The sequence below is a fragment of the Chlorocebus sabaeus genome, chromosome 14 (genome assembly GCF_047675955.1).
Source record: "Chlorocebus sabaeus isolate Y175 chromosome 14, mChlSab1.0.hap1, whole genome shotgun sequence".
In the NCBI taxonomy this organism is placed as follows: domain Eukaryota; kingdom Metazoa; phylum Chordata; class Mammalia; order Primates; family Cercopithecidae; genus Chlorocebus; species Chlorocebus sabaeus.
The window spans coordinates 18,277,904-18,304,344 of NC_132917.1; the positions used below are offsets into that span (position 1 = coordinate 18,277,904).

Below are 26,441 nucleotides of genomic sequence, written 5' to 3' on the forward strand. Positions count from 1 at the left end.
AGAGAGAGCAGGAAAGGGTAGGAGGAAAAGAGGAGGGAGGAATCCTTAGACCTGCGGTGTAACTGCTGTGTAGTTTATGCATGGAACTTAATGAAATGATTAATCTGTACCAGATGGGTCCAAAGGCCATGAAATTAATAACTCTATTTCGAAGGGAGGAAAGAGACCTCATTATAACTTTTGAAGTAAGATTTGAATTTGAATCTAATTAGTCTTAACACTCATTAGCTCCATATCCTTAAACAAGCTGTCTAATTAACCTTTTTGAATCTTAGGCTCCTCATTGATAAAAAGGACGGTAATAATAATACTATGTAACAAACATTTAATTTGATAAGAAAATGAAGTAACATGTGAAAATAACCAGGTCACTGTGCCTAACATATATTTAATGACCAACCAATTTTTGTTGAAAACAAAACAAAAATCACATGAGAATGACAATGAAGGACCAGGATTCTACACTTCATGTCACATTTTGAAGTGGTAGCGTAGGGTCTTTTTTTTTTTTTTTTCCCATACAAATATGGATGTGCCAGCCTGCCAGGCCCAAAGCCAGAGACTTCAAATATGAAACTCTGTGGACCAGAGGCATTTAACCCACCAAGTAATTTTCAGAGAACCTTTCTTAAGAGTTTCTGTTTAAGGCTTATCTTAGAAAGTACCCTGGAGGAACAACCAGATGATTTATTTCTAAATGAGCAGTATCAAAATTGTTATGCAGGTAAAGTGAAATTCTCATTTTGCTTTGTTTAAAGGGCTGGCCATAGCAGTCACAGAATACAAAGCTCCAGTTTTCAAGAGTGTACTTAACCATACTCCTTCTACCTTTGAAGACACTATTCTACAATGCTGATGGGTAACAATTCATTGTTATCTACAAACATCCAAAAATGAGCAGTGCTTCATGAAACTAAGTAAGCTTCTAAAACAGTCCCTTAAGCATGCAAATATTCAAGTTCTAAACTTATCTTGAAGAGTCATCATTATGGCTTACACAGAGATAGGTGCAATGACATTCAACAGTATTGGTAGTTCAAAGAGAAGTAGCTTGATGGTAACTTGAGGGTTCAAAAGGTTTTCCAAAAAATCAAGAGGAAATCTTTCCAAAGAAGCTAAATTTTAAGGTCCAATTTTCTGAAATACCTATCTAATAATCCTAGAGAGTCAAAAGAAGTGGCTTCTGTAATACCAGACTATTACCACTTTATTTCTCCTCCCTGCCCCTAACTACTGAATTTTTTATTAAAGCCATAAGCTGCCATGGAACCTAACTTCTGTGCCCCTTCAATGTGGAACATGTGGTCATCAAAGAAGATATGGGGCCGGATCTTCACCAAGATGGGACTTTTTGGGGCTCCAGCAAGGAAAAGAGCTTCGTCTATCTCTAGACCCCAGCGTCGAAGGGTCTTCAGCACACGGGCGCCTGAACTGGCTGCACTCCTAGCTGTAACCAGGTAGGTCCTGATAGGACAAAGTAACCGTTCATTTTTGGCATAGAACTTCTTTTGCAGTCTGCCTAAATCTTCCAGAAAGCCTTTCAGGGGACCCTGTAAAAGGAACATATATCACAGCTGTGATACAGTGAGCCAAAGAAAGTGAATGCTAAAAAGCAGAGACCCATAAGATACAATACAAAGGATATAATACAGCATGACATGCAGTGTTATGAAGCTGATGGCAAAAGGCTAAAACTCGATAGGAATTTATGTGAATATGTTGTCTGATATGGAACCATCCTTGCATTCCTGGAATGTGCCTAAAATGACCATATGATTTAACATGTAAACCTATATACTTTAAATATGAAAGAATGTTCAATAAATAATTAAGCCAGGACAACAGACATAAACTATCCATGGTAAGCTGGAATAGCGGGTCACTCTAAATAAACTCTAATTAGTTGCCAAAGCACTACTCTTTTAATTTGCTTTTTGTGAATGTGCATTTTAACTTTATAAAGTATATGCTTTTGTCTAGCTTAATGCTGTTTGACTTGAATCTAACTGTGTTTTTCATTTTTAACCTTTCCAAACACTTAGTTTTAGTATCTCTTGCGTAGAGCCTGGAATTGGATTTTGCTACGTGATACAACCTGAAAATCTTATTTTTTAAAACAATAGTTGTTTTTGTTCATTTACATTTATTTATATTACAAATATACTTGAGATTGTTTCTGTCTTGTGGTTTTTATTGCATTTTCCATGTTTTAAAGATTTTAAAGGATTGTTCAATAATCTGTGTCTTTCTTCTTTGTAGTTGTATATGGGTGGTTCTTCTGACATTTAAGAAGGTTTACATTATTTCCTTCTATAAATTACCTTTACAACTATAACTTTTTATAGTACCCTCAGTCCTCATTTTTACAAAGAATCCCAGATCTATTATTCTTCATAATGAGAAATAATGAAAGCAGGGTGTTTCTTCAATGTGTCTGTAGTCCTCTATTTCTTCTCCACTATCTAATTTTAGTCATTTATTTACTTTTCCTTGGTGTTTATTTACTTTTGCATTATTACATTTTGTTTTATTTCTATTTATCAAGTTTACATTTCATCCTTTGATTGGCTATTGTAACTGAAAATTCCAGCATACTTCTTCTGTAGACCTTCTTTCCCCATATTTTTCCATTTTTTGTTAGTTATATAATTTGTACATCATACAAATTTGTTCTTTTGTACAGTTGTTTTAGTTCGAATTCTATGGTTAATTATATTATATGAATGTTTGTGCCTTTGTGCTTCTAGTCCTCCATGTGTTGGCCAAAATTTGTCCTGTAGTACTAATTTTCTCAAAAACATCTTATGGTAATAATCCCTGAGAATATGGTATATTCTCAACTGTATATCTATTTCCTCTGTCCTTGAATAAACTTTTGGCTGGATATAGAATACATGATTTATATATAAGATTCTCCACAAGATCTTATAAGTAGTGCTCCACTGTCTTTTACTTTTGAATGCTGCTCTTGAGAAGTTTGAGGGCCTCTTGTTTCCCATCCCACCTCTTCCACCACTTATATGAGTAGGCAGCCCAAATAATTATTTCTTCATTTTGAAGCCCAATAATTTCACTAGGCCTCTCAGTGATGGTCATTTTGATTCTATACCTCTATCACAGAATATGGGCTTTTAATATTTAATATTTTAATCATTTAATATATAAATATCTTTTGATAATTTATCAGTTTTTAATTTATATTTTTACGTTAATTTGCATCTTTATATTTAACATCAATTCCCCTCCCCCAACATGATTTTAAAGTTTTTCTTCAGGGATTCTACTTAGGCATATGCTGGGTCTTCTTTACCTGTTATCTATTTCTGTCATTTTTCTATATGTAATTGTATTTTTAATCTGTACCAGATGGGTAATATCTCTATAAGAAGGGAGGAAAGATTTACAGCATTCTATAACTTTCACATTTTATCATCTCTTCTTTGATTATTGCATTTTTACTTTATGATCTTGCTTTAAGTCTTTAAAATCATGGCAAATGTTCAGTCATAATTATCTGTATTATGTCAACTTTTTTTTGTAAGAGCTCTTCATCTGTTATTAGATTTAGTTCTTTTTTAATCTGCCTTTTCTCATAGTATCTTTGAATGTATTCAATGTCAGTTCTCTTTTTATTATTACTTGTACTGAAGTAGACTGGTTTTTCTTGGGACAGTTGGTGGGGTTCTAGGGGAAGGTCAATGGGAATATTTGGAGACTAACTTGTTTTCATGATTCAAAGGCTCCCTTCTTTGCTGTCATGGAAACAAACTGTTTTCTGTAAACACGACTTATTGTGTAACCATTTACTTAAATGTTCTTTAATGCTGTATATCTTAGGGAAAAACAAGTAAATTTACTTTCTCATGGTAAGAGGCCATACATATAGGTGAAAAAACTGGGACTGTTTTTTGACAAGAGCAGCAAACTCATAGTGACTGTTGGCAGGAGCCACCATCATTGCAGTTAGTCTTTAAAACACAGAGGGGCACAGTTTCCCTTGCTGTTTTTGGATGATTTCCAAATGGAAGAAACAGAGAATGCTGAGTTTATATCACCATATTCAAATCAAGTATCCATCTCATTCTCTTTTACTTCTATTTTGGGATATGTTTTGTAATTTATATATTTGCACAGTAGTACAGCATATAATTTATCAATAAAAATATAAAATTACTAGGGAAACTTAGAAAAAGCAAATACTAGGGAAAGACTGTTACTCCAACCCTGATAATGAGAAAACTCCAATCTAAAAAATAACTTTTCTTGAGCCCATCAAAGAGCTGAGATTGTAGGGTAACCAACTAGCATGAAAACTAGGGAAAAACAGGCATCTTCAAGAAGATGTGGAGTGCAAGAACTGTGTACTTTTGGTAGAGTGTTGAAAAAAGTTATACCAGATTCCATACAAGCAAGTACAAGCAATTCAAGTAATTTAAAAAAGACATTGAGAAAGAACTAGGGTGCACCAATGAGAGAGCATAGAAGCCCTGGGATCCACAGGCACAAGAAGTACACACTCTCTTTTAGGCTTTTCTCCATGGACTTCACTAGATGCTGGTGACAAAGACTGCAGGCAGTAGGGTGATAGAATAAAGCCATCCTTGATGGTACAGGTGTGGAGGAGGGGAGCAGCTGCCACTGGGGGCAAAGACTAAAACTCCCCCAGTTGCTTATACCCTCAGAAACAAAGAGCTTAGACTGCTAGAAGGGCTTCAAACACTGTTATCCTCCAGGGCATGAGTAAAGATCCACTGTTACAGAAGAAAACATTCTAACTTTGGGAGGATAAGAGACTATCAAGGATCGGTACCATTAGATATTGGCTATCACTGGGGCATGGCAAGATCCAGGAGAATGTTCATCCCTAAGCCCTAGGAAGATAGAATAAATAGCTGGGAAGGGGTAAGAACGAGGAGACCTTCTCTGCAGCAGACACACAGGGAAGGCCTACTGCTGAAAGTCGACTAGAAATCTGGAGAAAAACCCTCTGGCAAAGTTGATACCAGACAAGCTTGGATCTTGTGGTGCCATGAAGATAACCATAGCAACCACAAAATCTAAAACAAGTTTAACACCTGATTTGATTGATTCAATCTATCACAATAATTGCTAGTCCTACAGTAAAACAGAACAAAACAAAATGAACAACCTACTTTCAGGAGAAATTAAAAAGAACTAGACTTATGACCCAGATATCACAAATATAACAGAGGGAATTGAAAATAACTGTGATTAATATATTTAAATGTCTGCTTTAAAGGTAGATACCATACATGAGTAGACTAGCAATTTTGGCAATTTTGGCAAAGAGATTGAAATGATAAGAGAGTTGAATGGAACTATATAAAGAGTACCTAATGGATGTATCAGTAGACTCAACACAGCTAAAGAAAGAATGAGTGAACTTGAAGATAAGTCAATAGAAATTGCCCAAACTGAAAAGAGAGAAAGAGAAAAAGAAAGAGTGGGGAAAAAAACCCAGAGTATTGAAATGCTGTGGGACACACACACACACACATACACACACACACACACACACACACTCCCCTCTCATATTCAAGCCAAAGGAAATATAGACAATTATGAAGGCAGTCAGAGAAGAATAGACACATTACATACTAAGGACTAAAGATACAAAATTCATAACATTTGTCGTCAGAATCTATACAAATGAGAAGACAATGGAAAAGCATCTTTAAGGTGCTGGTAGAAAAACATAGTAAGCCCAGAATATTACATTCAGTAAAAATAAAATATGGTTTTAAAAAATAAATAAGGTTAAGACTTTTTAGGCAAAGAAAAACAGATTCAGTACCAGTAGATTTGTACTACATGAAATGTTAAAGAAAACAAAATAAAAGATCTCCTGGCAGAAGGAATATGATAACAGAGAAAAACCTGATCTACACAAAGAAAGGAAGCTCTCTGAAAATGATTAAAAGGAATTCGAATATGAAATACATATTTTGCCTCATACTTATTTAGTAGAAGGTATTTAATTACCAAAAACAGAAATAGTAGTGGAAAAGAAAAATAAGTGTTGCAGTCCCCAAGTCACTAAGCTAAACGGAAAAGTTAAGCTTGGAAGAGCTTAGAGACGATCTGCCTTCCATTCTATTCAGTCACTGCTCTGCTTACTGAGATAACTACATATAGGATTGCCTTCTTTGGAGGGGCTAATCAGAAACTCAAACCTGCCTGGAATCCTCCCTTTCCAGACCAAACCAATGTTCATATTACATATGTTGATTAATAAATATCTCATGTCTCCCTAAAATGGATAAAACCAAACTGTGCTCTAACCACATTGGGCACATGTCATCAGATCCTCCTGAGGCTGTGTCATGCGTGCGTATCCTCAACCTTGGCAAAATAAACTTTCTAAATTTACTGAGACCTGTTTCACATTTTCAGCGTTCACAGTAGCAAAGTATAGAGAGTTTATAGCATAGATAAAATAAAAATATACGACAACTGTAGCACAAAACAGGAGAGGGAGAGTTTGGCAGTTCATTGTTGCAAGGTTCTTACCGCACATACGATGTTATAGAGTATAACATTGTTTGACAATACACGGTGATTACTTAAAGTTGCATATTGTAAACACTAGAGTAACTAATAGAAATTTTAAATGAGTCATAAGCCAATAGTGGAGATAAAATAGCATGTAAAAACACACAGTAAATTCTTAAGTAAATAGGGGAAAAAAAGAAAAGGAAAAGGAAACTAAGAATGGTTGGAACACAGAGAAAACATAGGAAGATAGTAGATTTTAATCCAACCAAAGCTATGATCACATTAAATTTAAACATCCTAAAAATAGCAATTAAAACACGGGGATTGCCAGATTGTATAAATAGCAGTACCAACTGTAATATCTATAAGAAAAACAAGTTAAATATAAGCAAAATTTAAATATAAAGGCATAGATAAAAGTATAGAAAAATCATATCATACAAACATTAACCCCCCCAAAAAGCTGGAATGATTATATGAGTATCAGATGAATATTACATAATTATGTATTATATAATATACATATCTTAATATAATCATGTCTTAAATATATACATATCTTAAAATACTAATCTTAATACCTTATTTATATTATGTATTATATATCAATTATATTATGTATTATATAATATATGTAATATAATTAAGGCATTAAGATTAGTATTTAATATATAATTTAGTACCTTAATTAGATTAAAGGTATTAATTAAGATTAAGACAATATAATAATCCTAAATATGTGGACACCTAAAAACAAAGATGCAAAATACACTGATGTAAAACTGATAAAATTGAAAGGATAAATAGATAAGTTCTCAAATATATTTGGAGATTTCAACACTGCCTTCTCAATAGTAGGTAAAACAAATAGACAGAAAATTACTGACAATATAAAAAACCCAAGCAATATTACCTGAATTAATTTACATAATCTAATTGATATTTATAGAATATTGAATGACAACAGAATATTCTTTTCAAATGCACATGACATATTCATCAAGATAGACCATATTCTGGGCATAAAACATACCGCAACAAATTTAAATAATTGAGATACAAAATATATTTTCTAATTACAACACAACAGAGTTAAGCTTTGTTTCAACAATAGAAAGATATCTGAATAAACTCCAAATATATGATAATTAAATAACCTACTTCTAAGTGACCTGTGGGTCAAAGAGGAAATCACAGAGAAATTTTAAAAATATATTTTGAATTAAATAAGAAAAAACCATCATCTATCAAAATTTGTGGGATGCAACTACAGCAGTGTTTAGAGGAACATTTATAGCATTAAGTGCTTATATTAGAAGAGAGGTTTCAAATGAACAATCTCAACTTCCACATTTAAAAACTTAGGAACAGCTGGCTCAGGAAAATTGATTAACCTCTGGCCAAACTGACCAAGAAAAACAACAACAAAAAAGAAAAGACACAAATTACTAGTATCAGAAATAAAAGTGGGGACACATCACTAAGGATCCTACAAATATTAAAAACATATTAGTAAAACATTGTAAAAGTTTATGTCCGTAAATTCAGTCATTTAAATGAACAAATTCCTTGAAAAACATAAGCTCATAAACAGAGAGAAGAAAAGAATGAGAAAAGGAAGAAAAAGATAAATGGAAGTTCTATAGCTACCAAAATAATTGAATCAGTAGTTAAAAGCCTTCCAACAAAGAAAAAAGTTCAGGCCCAGATGGCTTCTTTGAAAAATTCTACCAAACATTTTAAATAGTTTGTATCACATTTTATGAGGGTAGTACTACCCTGTTACTAAAGTCAGATTAAGGTATTACAAGATAATAAAACTATAGAGGATGAACATTAAGACATAAATGAATGAATAATACAAAATATTAACAAATTGGATTCAGCGATATATGAAAAGGATAATACCACATGACCAACTTGAATTAATACCAGCAACGCAAAGCTGCCTCAGCTTTTACAAATCCATTAATGTAATTTACACCTCAACAGACTAAAGGAGAGAAACCACATGATTTTTCTCAATAGATGCAAATCAGGCATAGTCAAAATTCAACCTTCATTTATTATAAAAACTCTCAAAAAACTAGAAAGAGAAGGTAACTCCCTCAACCTGAAAAAAAGGCATCTAGAAAAGACCTATGGATAACAGTTAAGAGTGAAAGACTGATGTCCCCCTAAGATCTGGGTAGGTGGCAAAGGTGTCCACCCTCATCACTGTTCTGAACATTGTACTGGATGTACTAGCAAGGTAAAAAGGCAAGAATGATAAAAAACAGATATACAGCATGGAAACACAGAAATAAAACTGTCTTTAGTCACAGTCAACATTATTGTTGACTTAGAAAATCTCAATCTACAAAATTGTTGTGAGAACTAACAAGGAAATTGAACAAGGTTGCAGAAACAAAAACCAATTGTGATTCTATGTATTAGCAATAAATAATTGGATAGTAAGGATTTTAAAAGTACCATTTATGATAGTACCAAAATATTACAAAATGCATAGGTATAAATAAAAAAATGCAATATCTGTGTGCTGAAACTCACAAAAGACTAAAAAAAAAAAAAAAAAAATTTAAATGTTCTAAATAAATGAGGAGAGGAGAAATACCATGTCCATGGAAAGAAAGACTCAATATTATTAAGATATCTATTATCCCAAGCTCTAGCTATAAATAAAACAAAAATAAAAATAAAAATTCTCACAAAAATTTTCCCCCAGAAATAGATATACTTCTTAAATCTATATGAAAGTGCAAGGGAATCAGACTGTTCTCTCTCTCTCTCTCTCTATATGTATTTTTTGTTGTTGTTTTTGTTTTGTTCTGTTTTTTTAAATTTTAACAAAGTTGAAGTACTCATACCACCTGGTCCTAAGAACTATTGTAGCCAGGCGCAGTGGCTCAGGCCTGTAATCCCAGCACTTTGGGCAGCTGAGGTGGGTGTATCACAAGGTCAGGAGTTCGAGACCAGCCTGGCCAATATGGTATTTTAGTCTCTACTAAAAATGCGAAAAATTAACTGGGTGTGGTAGTAGGCGCCTGTAGTAGTCCCAGCTACTCAGGAGGCTGAGGCAGGAGAATGTCTTGAACCCGGGAGGCAAAGGTTGCAGTGAGTTGAGATCACGCCATTACACTCCAGACTGGGCGACAGAGCGAGACTCCGTCAAAAAACAAACAAACAAAGAAAAAACAAAACTACTATAAAACTACAATAATCAAGACAATGTAATATTGATAAAAGGATGAATATCTATATTAAAGGAACAAGACAGAAAGTCACCCTTTTCAACAAATAACGCTTGAACAATTAAGATATCCAGGAAATTAGAATAAGCAGGAAAAATGAACCACAACTTGTACTTTGCACAAATACCATATTGACTCAAAATAGACTGTAATCCTAAATTAAAAGCCTAAAACCATAAAATTTCTATATAAAAAGTCAGGAGATAATCAATGTGGCCTTGGATTAGGCAAAGATTTCTTATATATGATATTAAAAGTGCAATTTCTAAGAGAAAAAATTGATAAATCTGACTTCATCAAAATTATAAGTTTCTGCTCACTGAAAAGCACTGAAAGATGTTAGAAGAAAGAAAGACAAGCACAGGCTGAGAGAAAATATTTGTAAAACACATACCTGATAAAGGATGAGTATCCAAAACATATGAGGAATTCTCAGAAGTCGATAACAAACCAAAAACCCAATAAAATGAGGAAAAGATTTGAACAGGTACTTCACCAAAGAAGATACATGATGGAAAAAAGCACCTGATAAGATGCTCAGTAACACTGGTCATTAAAGAAATGCAAGCTAAAACTACAATGAGATTTTTTTTTTATAAACACGAAAATTGCTTAAATAAAGAAAGAAAAGAAAAATACTCAATACTACCAAATGCCAGCAACAATGCAAAGCAACAAAATCATGCATTGCTTTTAGGAATGCAAAATGTTATGGTCATTTGGGAAAATAATTTGACTGTATCTCATCAAATAATGATACAGTATACTACTTATCACATGACCTAGCAATTCCACTTCTAGGTATTTAAAAATGAAATGAAATCTTATATTTACACAGAAATTTGTATTCAAATGTTTAAAAGTAGCTTCATTTATAAATGTCAAAGATTAGAAATGGCCTACTCCTTCAACAGGTAAAAGAATAAAGAAAACATGGTACATCCACGGAATAGAATACTACTCAGCAATAAAAAGGAGCCAAATACTGATACATGCAATGACATGCATTATGCTATAATAAATAAAACAAGTCAGATTGCATCCCATATGATTCCATTTATGTGACACCTGGAAAAGGCAAAGCTATAGAAAAAGAAATCAGATGAGTAGTGGTTGATGGGGTCTGGAGATAGGGTACTAGGATGACTACAAAGGGGCATGAGGGAATTTAGTGATTTAATGAAACGGTTGAATATGTATTTTTATGTTAGTGGTTATTTCACAATTATATATATTTGTTAAAACTCTTAAAACTATCCACTTAAAATTATAAATTTTACTCTATATAAACATACCTCAAAAATTCACATACACACACATACATACACACACTTAGAGACCATTATCCCAGAACGGTGAGACAAGAGATAGGGATCAAATCAGGAGATATCAGTTACTTGTCACTGTACTACATTGGAGATTGGAGGCTCATAAACTACATTCAGACTTGTTCAATTAATCCTCTCCAGCTGTCCCATTTGCTGGTGACTTTCAGACCTCTTCCATTTGACAAAGTTAAGATATTGTCATGACCAAACCACCACCCTACTAGCCACATACTTGAATGTCTTCAGTAGGAGTTGTACCTCATAGATTCTTTCTCATCAATGGAACACCCAGCAAAGCCTTCTGGCCTTTATGGAAAATCACCTTTTTTATGTAAAAAATGGCATGGTTTTTAAACTGGCAGAAGTACTGCATAATAAAGGAAAGCATGAAATTTGTTGGGTATTCCTGCAATAAGTAGAGTTGGAATTCACAATTTTAATTGTTTAATGGGGGAAAAAGGCCATTTAAGGAGCAAAAATAAGTGAGAATACATAAAACTAGGAAGTTTCTGTAAAGCAAAGGAAACAGAGTGAAAAGGCAACCTATGGAATGGGAGAAAATATTTGCAAACTATACATCTGATAAGGGTTAATTTCCAAAATATACAAAGAATTCTTACAACTCAACAGCAAAATAAAAACAAATTAAGCTGGTTAAAAATGGGCAAAGGACTTGAATAGACATTTCTCTAAAGAACACATACAAATGTCAATGGGTATATGAAAAGGTACTCAACACATTAATCATCAGAGAAATCCAAATAAAAACCACGATCAAATATCAAATTTTACTAGTCAAGATGGCTATTATAGAAGACAAAACAAAACAAAGATACCAAATGGTGGGGGAGTATGTAGAGAATGTGGAACCCTTATACACTGTGGGCAGAAATGTAAAATTGTGTAGCCGCTGTGGAAAACAGAATGGAATTTTTTCAAAAAAAACTAAAACCAGAACAACTGCCAAATGATTCAGTAATCCCACTGTTGAGTATATATCCAAAAGAAATGAAAGCAGGATCTCAAAGAGCTATGTAAACTGCAATGTTTACTACAACATTATTCACAATGGCCAAGATTTGGAAATAACTCAAATGTCCATCATCAGGGGAATGGATAGAGAAAATATGGGATAAGACATAACATAATATTAATCAGCCTTTAAAAAGAAGGAAATACTACCATTTGTAACAAAATGGATGAGACCTGGAAGACCTGCTAAGATGAATAAATTCTAGAGATCTGCTGTACTATGCAGTGCCTATAGTTAACAATATGGTATTGTACACTTAAAAACTTGTTTAGTGGATAGATCTTATGCTAAGTGTTCTTACCACAAAACAAAAAAATGTTTAAAAGACAAGGAGAAAAGTAAGTTTTTGGGAGCGGTGGATATGTTTATTACCTTATTTGTAGTGACAGTATCATGTGTGTATGTATATGTTCAAATTCATCAAAATGTATACATTAAATATGTGCAACTTTTAAAAATTAAGTATAACTCAATAAAACTGAAGAAAAGAACAAAGTACAGCATGAGAAAAGAACTGAAAAATGTAAAATTTAAAAGAAATTTAGATTATTTACTTCAGATGAGAAAATACTACTTTAACATTTGTCTGGAAGCAATGCTTTCTTTGAAGTGTTTTTGTTTAGGTTTTCTTTTTATGGAGGATTTCCACATTTCAATAATAGTGAACGGCTCTGAATTTCAGCAGAGTAGACTGATATAAAATATAACAAAGAATTTTCTTCTCAATAGTAAGCTTTGTTAATATGGAACTTTATAACACTAGGTTAAGGTTTCCAAAGGAGCTATTTAGAAAGAGAATATGAAGTTGAACACACACACTCATAGTTTAAATATTGCTTGCTTTAATGAGAGGTGACAAAGTAGAAAAACTTTTCAACTTGCAGTTAGTCTATTCATACTTTTATAAATTTATATAAAAATAACAATATTTAAGTTTAACTTAAGTTCAGGAAGAACTGAGAAAAAGGACAATTAAATATCTTGGGAAAATTGACAGAATAAAATTAAAAGACCTATAAGTTTAGATTCAGATTAAATGACATTTTGATCTCAGATTTCCTTTTGTTCAAAAGTTATAGGTTCTGTTCATTTTCGACCTTGATTTTAACACTTCGGTTCATGGATGGATTGAAAGGTACTCAACAGCACTAATCCAAAAAAATCTAAATATTTAGTTTCAGTTTGATTACATATTCATAATTTGCACTTGTTTGAGGATCATTATTTGATTCAGTTCAAGTTCTTAGTTGTGCATATTTTCTCAATTAAGCAATGCCTTTCTTGAGTTTGAAGTCAAGGACAGAGATTCAACAAATGCTTACTCTAATCTATTGGAAATGACCCTACTATTTTGATAATTTATTATGTAGTAGTGGCTTACTGATAAGTAGTATTTCCTGTTACTCGCATACTTCTTATTATGGGAAGATCATACAAGCATTTCCAAAAGTATGGATAAAATAAATTTATCAGCAGTGAATGCATCAAAGTGAGCAATTCATGGAAGAAAGAAAGAAAGCTCCAAAGATAAGACAGTAAGAAGGAGTAGCCTGCCTAAAATAACTTAAACATTCATCAGAATGGACCAATATTGATATTTATATAGAATAGAAAATAAATAAGTACATAAATAAGTACATAAAAATTAATTAGCACTCATTGAACATACCTGAGCAAGAGGCTTACTTTCACATAATGTATCATACTGGAAGAATTTGTCCAGCCCATGCTCCTTGGTAAAATGTTCAGACTCATCAGAGAAGAGGATAGCATCCCCATCAAAGGCTACACGGAGCTGGGTGTCACAGTAAGCCATGTCTTTGGCTCCATCAAACATTGTGGCAGAGGCAATACCTGATAGATTATGGAGACTGATTAATACTCTTCTCAGGTCCATGCGTTATAGTTTCTACCATTAAAAAAACAAATTCTCCCAGACCTTATGATTTCTCTCTAGCTATTACCTGATGGCTCAACTCCTCTTCACAACCACAGATCTCAGAACAGTTGTCTATGCACTGCCTCTGTTTCTATAGGAATGGGAACATGTAAAATGGATTGTAGGACAATTACTGAGGATGTCCATTTCCAGGAAAGTCAAAGCTCTAAAGCACAGACTTAAGTGTTGCGCCATGTGGAAAAACTTCAGAAGAATATCCAACAAAACTATAAGCCTCATAATCATATGCAAAACTTAATGTAAGTAACCATTAGTGTAAACCTCTTTATTAACTAGAGGAATAAAATCAGACTAATACCTTCTTGTATTGCCTCTTGCACTTTTTCAGAATCTGCAGCAATATACAAGTTGGTAAGATATGCCTTCAAATAGCCAATTGGGTTTTTTCCGCCGGTCAGACAGAAGCGGTCAATCAGTAAGCCTATTATCAGACAAGAAAGACTTTGTTACGACAGAGATTAAAGACAAAATGCTGTAAATCCAAGTAAAAGTTACCTTACAGATAACTGAACTTATTTGTAAATTCAACTGGCTTTATTTGTGAACCTAAAGGAAAGTTACCTTAGAAATAAACTTTTAAAATCGTCTTATAGCACCAATATTTAAAATTCCTAAACTATTTTATGTAATAGTGGTTGTGTTTAGTACATTATAGTTTATATGCATAGTATATTCACATAGATCATGCCATTTTATTCTCACAAACATACTGAAGGTATTATTATCTTCATTACAGGAAAGGAAAGTTAGACATAAAGACTTAATCTAACACACTGATTTAGATGCATAGAGCAGACTTGAGCCCAAGTGTTTGACTCTTGTCTAGGCTAGAACACTTTTTCTTGAACTACAGCCTGCTCACTTACTGTAAAGGTCTATTAAGATGTGGCTCTTGAGATCGTGCTACTGGACTCCAGCCTGGCAACAGAGTGAGACTCTGTCTCAAAAAAAAAAAAAAAAAAAAAAAAAAGGCTGTATCTCAAAACCATACAATTACATGGAAAGTAAACAACCAACCTGCTCCTGAATGACTTTTGGGTAAACAATGAAATGAAGGCAGAAATCAAGAAATTATTTGAAGCTGATGATAATAAAGATACAACATACCAGAATCTCTGGGACATATCTAAAGCACTGTTAAGAGGGGAGTTTATAGCATGAAACACCTTTATCAAAAGATAGAAAGATCACAAATTAACAACATAACATCACACCTAGAGGAACTAGAAAAAAAAAGAAAGAAAAAAACTAACCCTAGAGCTAACTGAAGGAAAGAACCATAATTAAAGCTGAACTGAATGAAACTGAGATGTGAAAAAATATACGAAAGATCAACAAAACCAAAAGTTTGTTATTTGAAAGAATAAATAAGATTGATAGACTGCTAGCTAGACTAACAAAGAAAAAAAGAGAAAAATCCAAATATACACAATCAGAAATGACACAAGTGACATTACTACCAACCTCACAGAAATAGTAAAAACAAAAACCCCTCAGATTGTTACAAACACATCTATGCATAGAAACTAGAAAACCTAGAAGAAATAGATAAATTCCTGGAAAAATACAACCTCCAAAGATTGAACCAGGAAGAAACTGAAACCCTGAACTGACCAATAACAAGTTTCTAAATTGAATCAGTAATAAAGAGCCTATCAACCATTAACAGCCCTGGACCAGATGGATACTCAGCCAAATTCTACCAGACATATAGGAACTGATATGAATCCTACTGAAACTATTGTAAAAAATTATGGAGGAGAGACTCCTCCCTAATTCATTTTATGAGGTCAACATAACTCTGATACCAAAACCTGGCAGAGACACAGAAAAAAGAAAACTTCAGGCCAATATCCCTGAAGAACACAGATGCAAAAATCCTCAACAAAATACTACCAAACCAAATCCAGCAGCACATCAAAAAGCTAATCTACCATGATCAAGTAGGCTTTATTCCTAGGATGCATAGTTGGTTCAACATACACCAATCAATAAATGTGATTCATCAAATAAATAGAACTAAAAGTAAAAACTATATGATAATCTCAATAGATGCAAAAATGGCTGTCAATAAAATTTAACATCCTTTCATGTTAACCCCCTCCCCCAAAAAAGCCTCAACCTTGAAGGAACATACTTCAAAATAATAAAAGCCATCTATGACAAACCCAGAGCCAATATCATACTGAATGGGCAAAAGCTAGAAGAACTGGAATAAGACAAGGATGCCCACTCTCACCATCTGTATTCAACATAGTCCTGAAGTCCTAGCCAGAAGAGTCAGGCAAGAGAATGAAAAAAGACATTCAAATAGAAAGGGAGGAACTCAGATTATCTCTCTTGGAAGATGATATGATTTTTCACCTAGAAAATGCCACAGTTTCTGCCCCAAAGTTCCTACCTCTGATAATAACTTCAGCAGTTTCAGGATACAAAATTAATGTGCAAAATCAGTAGCATTTCTATATACCAACAGTGTTCAAGCTAAAGGCCAAATCCGGAATGCAATCCCATTTGCAATCACCACACACAAAATTGAAATACCTAGGAATACAGCTATCCATGGAGGTGAAAAATCTCTAAAAGGATTACAAAACACTGCTGAAAAAAGTGAAAGACAACACAAATAAATGGAAAAACATCCTATGATCATGAATAGGAAGAATCAATATTGTTAAAATGGCCATACTGCTCAAAGCAATTTACAGATTCAATGCTATTCCTATCAAACTACCAATGACATTTTTCACAGAATTAGAAAACACTATTTGGAAATTCACATGGAATCAAAAAAGGGCTTGAATAGCCACAGCAAACCTTAGCAAAAAGAACAAAGCTGGAGGCATGACATAACCAAGCTTCACACTATACTACAAAGATACAATAACTAAAACAGCATGGTGCCAATACAAAAACAGACACATAGACCAATGGAATGGGTTAGAAAACCCAGAAATAAAGCCACATACCTACAACCATCTGATCTTCAACAAAGTCAAGAAAAACATGCAATGGAGAAAGGACTCTGTATTCAATAAATGGTGCTGGGATAACTGGCTAGCTATATGCCAAAGATTGAAATGGGACCCCTTCCTTTCACCAGATACAAAAATTAACTCAAGATAGATTAAAGACTTAAATGTAAAACCCAAAGCCCAAGCCCTAGAGGAAAATCTAGGAAATACCAATCTGGACAGGCTCTGGCAAAGATTTCATGATGAAGACACCAAAAGCAATTGCAATAACAAGAAAAAAATTGACACATGGGAGCTAATTAAACTAAAGAGCTTCTGCATAGCAAAAGAAACTATCACCACAGTAAACAGACAGCCTATAAAATGGAAGAAAATATTTTCAAATTATGCATTTAGAAAAGGTCTAAAATCCAGAATTTGTGAGGTATTTAAACAGATTAACAAGCAGAAACAACCTCATTAAAAAATGGGCAAAGGACATGAATAGACACTTCTCAAAAGACATACATGCAGCCAGCAAGCATATGAAAAAAATGCTTAACCTCACTAATCATTAGAGAAAATAAAATCAAAACCACAATGAGATTATCATCTCATATCAATCAGAATGGCTACTGTTAAAAATCAAAAACTGACCTGCTGATGAGGTTGTGGTTAAAAAGGAACACTTACGTGCTGCTTTTGGTGGTGTAAAATAGTTCAGCTGGTATGGAAAGCAGGTTGCAGATTTCTCAACGAATTTTAAACAGAATTACCATTCGGCCCAGCAATCCCATTGCTGGGTATATGCCCAAAGGAATATAAATTGTTCTACCATAAGAATATATATATGGCAGGGCATGGTGGCTCACGCCTGTACTCCCAGCAGTTTTGGAGGCTGAGGTGGGCAGATCATCTGAGGTCAGGAGTTTGAGACTGGTCCGATCAACATGGAGAAACCCCGCCTCTACTAAAAAAATACAAAATTAGCTGGGCGTGGTGGCACATGCCTATAATCCCAGCTACTCGGGAGGCTGAGACAGGAGAATCACTTGAACCCGGGAGGCAGAGGTTGTGGTGAGCCGAGATAGTGCCATTGCACTCCACCCTGGGCAACAAGAGCAAAATTCTGTCTCAACAACAACAACAACAACAAAAAGAATATATGCACACAAATGTTCATTGCAGGACCATTCACAATAGCAAAGACATGTAATCAACCTAAATGCCCATTGATGATGGACTGGATAAACAAAATGTAGTGCATATATAACGTGAAACACAACCATAACAAAGAATGAGATCATCTTTTTTGCAGCAACATGGATGGAGCTGGAGGCTATTATCCTAGGTGAATTAATGCAGCAACAGAAAACCAAATACCACATGTTCTCACTTATAAGTGAGAGCTAAACATTGAGTACACATGGACACAAAGAAGGGAGCAATAGACATCAGGGCCTACCAGAGGGTGGAAGGTGGGAGGCAGATGAGGATTGAAAAATTACCTATTGGGTAATATGCTTATTACCTAGGTAATGAAGTAATCTCTACACCAAACCCTGATGACATGCAATTTAGTCATATAACAATGAATTATCATCATTAAACATTAATATAACATCAAATGCTTTTGTAAATCAGTAACTATTACAAAATAACACTGGCTGGCTGTAAGGGGTTTGTAAAATAGGCACCTTCATATACTATGGGTAAAAGTATACATTGGTACAAGCTGTCTAGAAAGTGATTTGATGATACGCAATATGTATTAAGAGCTTTTAACAGCTTTGTACCTTTTGACCTAAGATTCCTTAGTTTTTTAAAAAGGAATATTCTGAAATTCTGATAAAGATTTCTATAGAAAGGTCTCAGTTTAGGGTTATTTATAAAAGCAAAACCTTCAACAATGTGACAGTAGTTATATAAAGTATAGGATTATCCAAATGATAGAATATGTACCAATTCAAAGGATTTTTTTTAGATATATGATAAACTGGGTAGCTACACATGATATAAAGCAGAATACTGTCTAGTTAGTTCCAGGAGAGTCGGTCAGGTCCATTAACTGTCTTGGTGGAAGTATCTGCTTTGGTATTAGAAAATGCTCTCATTTTTTTCACTTATGTCAATGTTGGGCATATGTGGCACAAAAGTGTGCTCTACAAATCCCTAAATCATGTGAATTTCATCACCCAGAAATTATTTGGTGACACCAAGACTCCAGAAATGATTAAAGCATCGTCCCTCTTCTTAAGGAGATCACAGTTCACTGAGGAGCCTGGCATGTAAAACATTTGTTATAATAAAGACCCCGGGAGACAGAGATACGAATTGCTTTCAGTACCCAGAGAAGGAAGTAACTAACTCTTCTGGGTCAAAAGATTTTTATTCCATGAACAAGGCTGCATGAGAAGGTTGTACACAATCAGTTCATCAGCAGAATTAACAGGTAAATAACTGATTTCTTATGCTTCCAGCCTTGATAGGTCAAATCACCTACTAAATCAATGTTAAATACTAGCTGTTGTTTACTAGGTGATTGTTATATGGCACTCATTGATGTTAAATTTTTATGTTCTCTCTTTTTACTTCCTAACACTAAGAAGACTACACTTTTAAAAGGCAAAAATATTTTTAAATGTACTTCAATGATTCCAGCCTTATAGTTAGAATAATATAAAGTAAAACTCATAACTTATATCTCGATTATTTGTAAATATGCCCAATTTAAACGTTATTTTAACTTCACACACCCATTTAGAAAATAGGCCAATTGTGCCTGAAATAATTCAGGTAGTTCCATAATAGGAAAAGTTGGAACTTTCTCTTAAAGTCCCCAACACACTGATAGAAACACTGAAGAGACTAGAATCAATCAAATTTTATTTTATGTGTGGGGAGAGAAAGCAGCCGGGGACAATCAGATTTTAAGAGTGGAAAGGAGAGGTGAAAACCTTTAAACCTTTAACACGAATCTGTGGTGAGCAAGAAGTTTGATCACACAGTAAAAACCTTTGGGTTGACGGCTCCTTGAAGTCAAGTTCAGAAGTGAAAAACATAAAACAGAGAAATATATTGCAGGACCTAGGATTAAGACTTTGAAATTCACACTTGACAAGTTAAGTCCAGAGCTTTGAGCCCAACTCTGTGCTGAAGTTAAAAATGAACATGGCCTCTCTTGTTCTGACATAGGCAAATAAACATTCCTGGCGCAGAAGGGGGTGTCAGTATCAAAGACACTGCGTTTGGTTAAGCCACAGTTAGCAAAATAACATGGCTTCTCTCTTTCAGAGCAGAGAGCTGTTCTTCCACATGGTATTTATTTTACTTACCATAGTGATTGACGCTGTTTATAAGCCGCACTCCCACTTGGGCATGGTTATTAGTCATCAGTACAATATCAAATAAGTCCTGTTCATCAGGATATAGATCACGGAGTCTAGCATTGACATATTGTAGTGCCTGCAGGTTACAAACATGAATGTGTGTAAAGAGGGGCAGGCAAGGTGGTTTTGGGGAGGCCACAGAGGAAGCATCTCATCAGAGTCAAATTCAAGCTCTGAAGAATCTTCTCTGAGAGATTCTGGCTCCTTTAAGGAAGATTTATCCCATGCATTTCTGTATTATCAACCTCTCATTCATAGGAACTCAGTTAATGTTCAGAATACATCAGTAATGTTTGTTGAGAATTGTTTCAACTTTGGGTTCACTAGAATTATCTCTGGGGGACAGGTAGAGAGTAGGGTCAGGCTAACCCTTTTATGCTTTGTCTATGTTTGATTGATTTTTAAAATCTGCTTTTACTGATCATCTAATGATTGTTTTTAATTTTGAAAAATATAGACTGCTTCATGAATCTGCATGTCATCCTTGCTCAGAGGTCATGCAAATTGTCTCTGTTTTGTTCCAATTTTAGTATATATGCTGTCAAAGAGAGTACTTTGTGTATTAACATGTATCTTTAGGTTTGTGGCTCTTGCCCATGCTTTTACTATGACTCATAAGTACATTCTACCAACAACTTGTAGAGGTGTCATTTGTTTTTGTATGGTTATAATGTTATTGTGTAATATTTACATAAGCAGATCAAAGTTGTAAGTGCTATACATTTCAGTGTAAGTTCAGAGAACCTTACCTTTTCTATTAAAATCACACCCCTAAGTGCCAACAGCATCTTTATTTTCTTAATATGCTATGTTTGGGGCCAGAAGAGCTAACGTGAATTTCATTTCACTGTAATATGGTGTTTTATTTCTACTACTCAGGATTATAAATTCATTATGGCTTCTTAGCACTCCTTCGAGGGAGAGAGGCTTCTGTTACAGGTCTCATGATTAGGACTTCACTTAGGGAAGGCTGACATACCAAATCTAGGGCTGTGGGCTGGAGTCCCTTCCTCCACAGTCTGGAAGCCTGTGCGAAATCATAAACTGACCTGGGTCAGCTAGAAGGAGACAAGAATGACAATGGTGGGCTAGGAATGATCTGGGAAATTGAATGCCCTCCCAAGGGTTGGCCTGGGTCCTTCCCTCGCCATCGAGGGTCCTGGCGGACCAAAGACAGCTTGCAGAGTACCTTGACGAAGCGGAACGCCGGACCCGGGGTCAGGATGACATTCTCATTGGTGAGCTGATACTCCATGTACTTTTCCAGACCCTCTTCCTCGTAGATTTTCCTGCCGTCCACCATGTTGAAGAGCGCACAGGATGAGAGAGCAATGGTGATGGCGTTCTTGGGTTTGGGCTGCAGAGAGGGACGCCAATGGGAGGACAGTCACATAGCCAGGAAGGGGACAGGGTTGGGGCTCCTTCACTGGAGGGTGAGAATAGGACCGCGGGTCCCTGCTTGGAGAAGTGGGATGCTGGAAACAGCTGAGGCTGGGACTCCCTGAGGTTTGGGGAGGAGAAGCGGGAGACTGGGGAGGACCTCCCTGCGCAGCGGAGAGGAGGGCGGCTGGAAGAGGCTCTGCTGCCCGCTGCAAGGAGGGGCGCCCCGGGTGCCAGGGGTGGTGGGCTCGCTCACCGGCCTGGGACGCGAGGAGCTCGGGTTCTTCTCATAGAACGACCTCATGGATGCCCAGTAGGCAGCCTCATAGTCGTCCTCATCCTCCCGCTGCTGCTGCTGCTGCTCAGGCAGACAGTCGCGGTCCAGTTGGTTGGAGGCGGGGTAGATCCCCCTGCGTTGGCTGGAGGACTTCCATTCGGTGGGGGATGTGCGCGAATATTCCCGCGACTGCGAGTCCCGGCTCTGGCGGATTTCCCGCACGATGCCTTGGGCCCAGGCCTCCGGATTGTCTTGCATTTTGGTGTTGCGCCGGGAGCCAGGATCGGGCTCTGGGGGCGTGGGAGGCCGTGAGTCCTGCGACCGGGGTGGCTGGGGCGACGTGGGCGGCTGGAGCGAGGGCTGCCCGGACAGTGCCGGCGGTGAGGAGTCATGAAGGCTTGGGGAGGTGGATGGAGTCCGGGAGCTCGTGGAGCTGCTGGGGAGCTGCAGCAAGACAATGGGCGTCTGAAGTCGAGGCCTGCCCAGGGTCCCTGTGGCCAGCTCTGCCCAGCTCCCGTCAAGGATCTGTCCTTTCTGCCCGTTCCTAGACCTTGGATGGGTGCTGGTTCATCTCAGCTCCTTAAGTAGGGCTTAAGGGAACCGGACATTTCTAGGCTTCAGCTGTTTGATATTTCTGTTAAACAGACACAGAGACTGTCTGCTTTCATTCTCTCTCCCCTAGCTTCCCCATAAGCATTTCGCACATTTTTATTTGTTTGGAGTAGATAGGACCCAGTCCTCCTCCTCCCCCTTAGGCGGCTGACACATGGTTTGCAAAGTTCTGTCCCTTGCTTGGCATATACCTACTCAGTCAGAGGCCTGCAGGTAGGACAGAGGGCGTGCAGAATGGATCTTGCTTGGCCAGTGCCTTAGTGTGTGACCTCCAGTTAACTCCATGAGCAAAGTGGGCCAGACATTCTCACCAGAACACTCTACATATCTCCTTGGGGCATGTCTCTCCCCACTCCCCATGTGAATGTTAGAGTGATGGCTGGGAAAGTCGCTTGTCGAGAGACTAGAGCATCTCCCCAGGGCCTTCAGAGCTCCTTGTGCCAGGGGACCACAGTTATATTGAATCATTTTCCTAAACAGGAAAGGACTATTCTAGAGAAAAATCTCCTTTACTAAGGTGAGCAAGAAGTTATTAGGCATTCATGTATGATTTCAGATTGTTTCATACATGACTCAAAAAAGGATGTTTTTGTTTAGATGATTGAGTCAAATGCGATAGAGATGATGAATTGGGTAGGAATGCATGCTCTCCCAGTGGCTGGGTCTGGATCATTCGCTCTGCTTCCAAAATCTTAATCTCAAAACTAACTTTTTTTGTTTAATTGCTTATGTGGTCAGGCCTAATTAAAGACTCAAAGCCCCACACAATCTGACACTCTTTTTCTCTTGTGATGACCATTTCCTTCTCTCTTCTGAGAATCACAGTTAATAACTATTTGTCGAATTAAGGAAGGAAGGAGGAAGTGTGCAGCCTCCAGATCTAGAGCCCCTGGGTTTTCATGCTAGCTCTACAACTTATTAATGTGAAACCTTAAACAAGTTCCCTCTATACTTCAGTTTTCTCAGCGGTAAAATGGGATTTATGGGCGGAAGGGAGTTCTCCTGAGGGCTAAATTAGCTAACACATGTAAAGCACATAAACAGGGCCTTGCACATAGAAAGCGTCAATAAATGTTAACCATTGTTATTATTCTATCATCTACTCCTCCCTTTCATCTTTACCTCTACCTTAGCACTGGTGTTCCTGCTTCTAGGCTCATCTATGGATGGAGCCTTGGTGGATGGGCTGCCGGATGTTCTAGACCATTGACTGCGCACAAGGTACCCTCGAGAGTCTGTCTTGCGCAGTGATGATTCTTGTGATCCCTGTGATGGAAAGAAGAAACCCAAGGGTGTAAAACCCTGTCACCCACTCCTTCTATACATGTGCCTGCAGAATAGTCATGTCAGGCTGAATATAGCAGCACCCAGTGAGAAGATCCCTGGCCTCAATGACTCTTAACCCGAACTCTTGTGTACTGTTCTAACTCTGGTCAAGTCCTCACTTCTGTTTGGAGCATCTATGTGGGGGTCCATTTGAAAGAGCATCCAAAACCAAGGTGCAAACATATTTTTTCACTATGACTCCTCATATATGGAACTTAGTATGGTTCACCATTGTTCCTCCCTTTTCCTCACTTCTTCCCTCGAGGATAAGCCTGTTAACTGATGCTGAAATGATATATCCACCGTTTTTTACCAGACTCTAAAGGTGAGGGCAGCTGGTGCCCCACTGAGGTTGCACGGGGACTCTAAAGCATCTGCTTAAAAGGAATGGAGCCCTCAAGCTTTCCTTTTAGGAGAAACAAGAATGAAGGAGACCAGGGAGCAACAAAGTAAAAGAGTTTCTATTTGCCATATTCTTCCCCTCACCCAGATTGTCTGTGGTTCCCCTCCAGAATCAGTAGTGCGATCTCTGCTCACCCTCATCATGGTGATCTGCTGGCCCTGCTCCCACAACAGGCACATGTGAATATAAATACGTATTGTGCGGCAGGGGCCAAGGGCTGTTCCCTCAGCTGCACAAAGGCAGCGTCTACACGACGAGTGACCCCGGAAGGGGCAACATCTCAGCGAGTGATTCGGATTGACTGCACGCCTCATCTGAAAGATTGTGCAGAAAGTGGTAAATGCGATGGCCAGACCCCCTCCCCTCCCTGATTTGAACAAAGATCAGTCTCCTCCCTGTGTAGGCTGAGCAGAGGAGCCTGCTGTGGTTCCACACATTCTAAGTGAACACTTGGGTATGGATGGAGGGGAAGGCAGGGCCCAACCTCTCCTAGTTCCTTAACTTCCTCATGAGGACATTAGGGATGCCTTAATACAATTCTCAACAGCTTGGTCTTCTCTCCCAGAACTCCCTGCCCCCTAACATTTTCCTTTATGCTCTCTGCTCCTTAATTTCCTCACCTCTGCTACAGAGATCGGCTCACCTGATTGCTCAGACGAACTCCTGGTTTGTCAGATTCCTTTCTTTTTTCTGCTTCTAGACTCTCTTTTGAGGACCTCATTCCGGGCTCATTCTTGACATGGAAACAAAGAATATTTATTAATTTTTAATCTCAGGGCGTTAGGAACCTTGACTTTAAGAATACAAGGATAAAGGAAACATGGAATTTATTTATTTGCTTATATAAAAAGATATAAACTCTAGACCTTAGTTTACCCTGTTCTAACAAGAATGAGTTAAAGATAACACATATTTTATTAAAAAGAATTATATAAACAAAATTTAATATAGAAATTTGTTGGTTCATAGATTTGAGATATAAAGCATTTATTGTTTAAAGACTGATAACACGGGAAATATTAGAGAATTGTGAAGTTGTTTATGTAGAATAAGTTTTTTTTTTCTCTGTTACTCTGAAGATTGCTACTTATGAAACTTATTTTTCCTTACCATTTAGAATTCAATTTTTTCTCATTTTCATCATCACTATAGCTCACATTTTCTGTGGATCTATCCTTGCCAATATTAGTTTGATTTCTAAATATAAGGACCTTAATCTCATACAAATTTATTGAAAGTCATGTCTTCTGTTCCTATCATCTAATTACTCATAGATGTAGAGTGGAAAGGGATTTCTTACCAACAAATTAACAACAGATAGGGAAAACCAAGTAACAGAGCACAAGAAGATAACTCACTTTGTGGAACTCTATTCAAATATTTATGTTTTCATTTTCATTTGGAGGAGATACTTATTGGAGTATTATTTGAACTGTTTCATGATAAGTAAGTGGCTGCAATGTGATCAAGATTAGTGTTATTTATCTGTTTAAGGAGCACAACTTCTAGGTTAGACCAAGATCCGCTAGAGCGCTCTATAGACATCCATTTAAGCTCTATGTTTTGCAGCAGGAAAAATCTCATCAATGTTAGTTGCATGAGAATGTTAGTTGCGTGAGAGAATGGCATAGCTGTACAGCTCCTGAACTAATTTTAAAATCTTTTCATCAACCCTCACCCCCCTTATACACATACATAGCAGTCACCATAATATCCTCTTACTTCTAATTCCAAATGATATTTTAAATCCAGTTCCTTTTTTCTATCTCTATTATCATTGCGTTGTTCCAGGCCTCTGACCATCCTGGGACTACGTTTTTAGAATATAGCCTTTCGAGCAGGTTTCATGGCCTTAAATCCTCTCCACTTCTAGATCTGTCCACCGTATTTATTTAGAGTAATATTTACGAGATGTAAATCTAGTAATGCTTCATTCCTGGATAAACACTTTCTTCACTTGGTTCGACCAGGAGCCTCATGATGTATTCCTGTGTACCTGCTACTTGCATGCC

General features: G+C 36.5%; 1 protein-coding gene, 1 long non-coding RNA gene and 1 other non-coding gene across 3 annotated transcripts in view; 1 reads left to right on the top strand and 2 right to left on the bottom strand.

Moving 5' to 3' along the window:
- Positions 1-26,441, top strand: part of LOC140713294 (uncharacterized) — an 81,985-nt gene that overhangs the window by 1,975 nt on the left and 53,569 nt on the right. Inside the window, exon 2 of the long non-coding RNA XR_012095217.1 lies at positions 1,252-1,457. This is a non-coding gene — a long non-coding RNA (uncharacterized lncRNA). The remainder of the gene's footprint in view (positions 1-1,251; positions 1,458-26,441) is intronic.
- Positions 1,019-25,187, bottom strand: NT5C1B (5'-nucleotidase, cytosolic IB). Its single transcript, XM_007971383.3, has 9 exons — positions 25,073-25,187; positions 24,513-24,743; positions 23,829-23,966; positions 22,068-22,532; positions 21,621-21,788; positions 20,378-20,507; positions 14,387-14,509; positions 13,798-13,982; positions 1,019-1,550 (listed from the first exon to the last, which is right to left on the bottom strand). Exons 1-9 carry the CDS (start codon positions 25,148-25,150, stop codon positions 1,227-1,229), a joined length of 1,842 nt encoding a protein of 613 aa, XP_007969574.3. The 5' UTR covers positions 25,151-25,187; the 3' UTR covers positions 1,019-1,226.
- On the bottom strand, positions 20,879-20,985 carry LOC119627378 (U6 spliceosomal RNA). Its single transcript, XR_005243581.1, has one exon. It is a non-coding gene; the product is annotated as a U6 spliceosomal RNA (small nuclear RNA).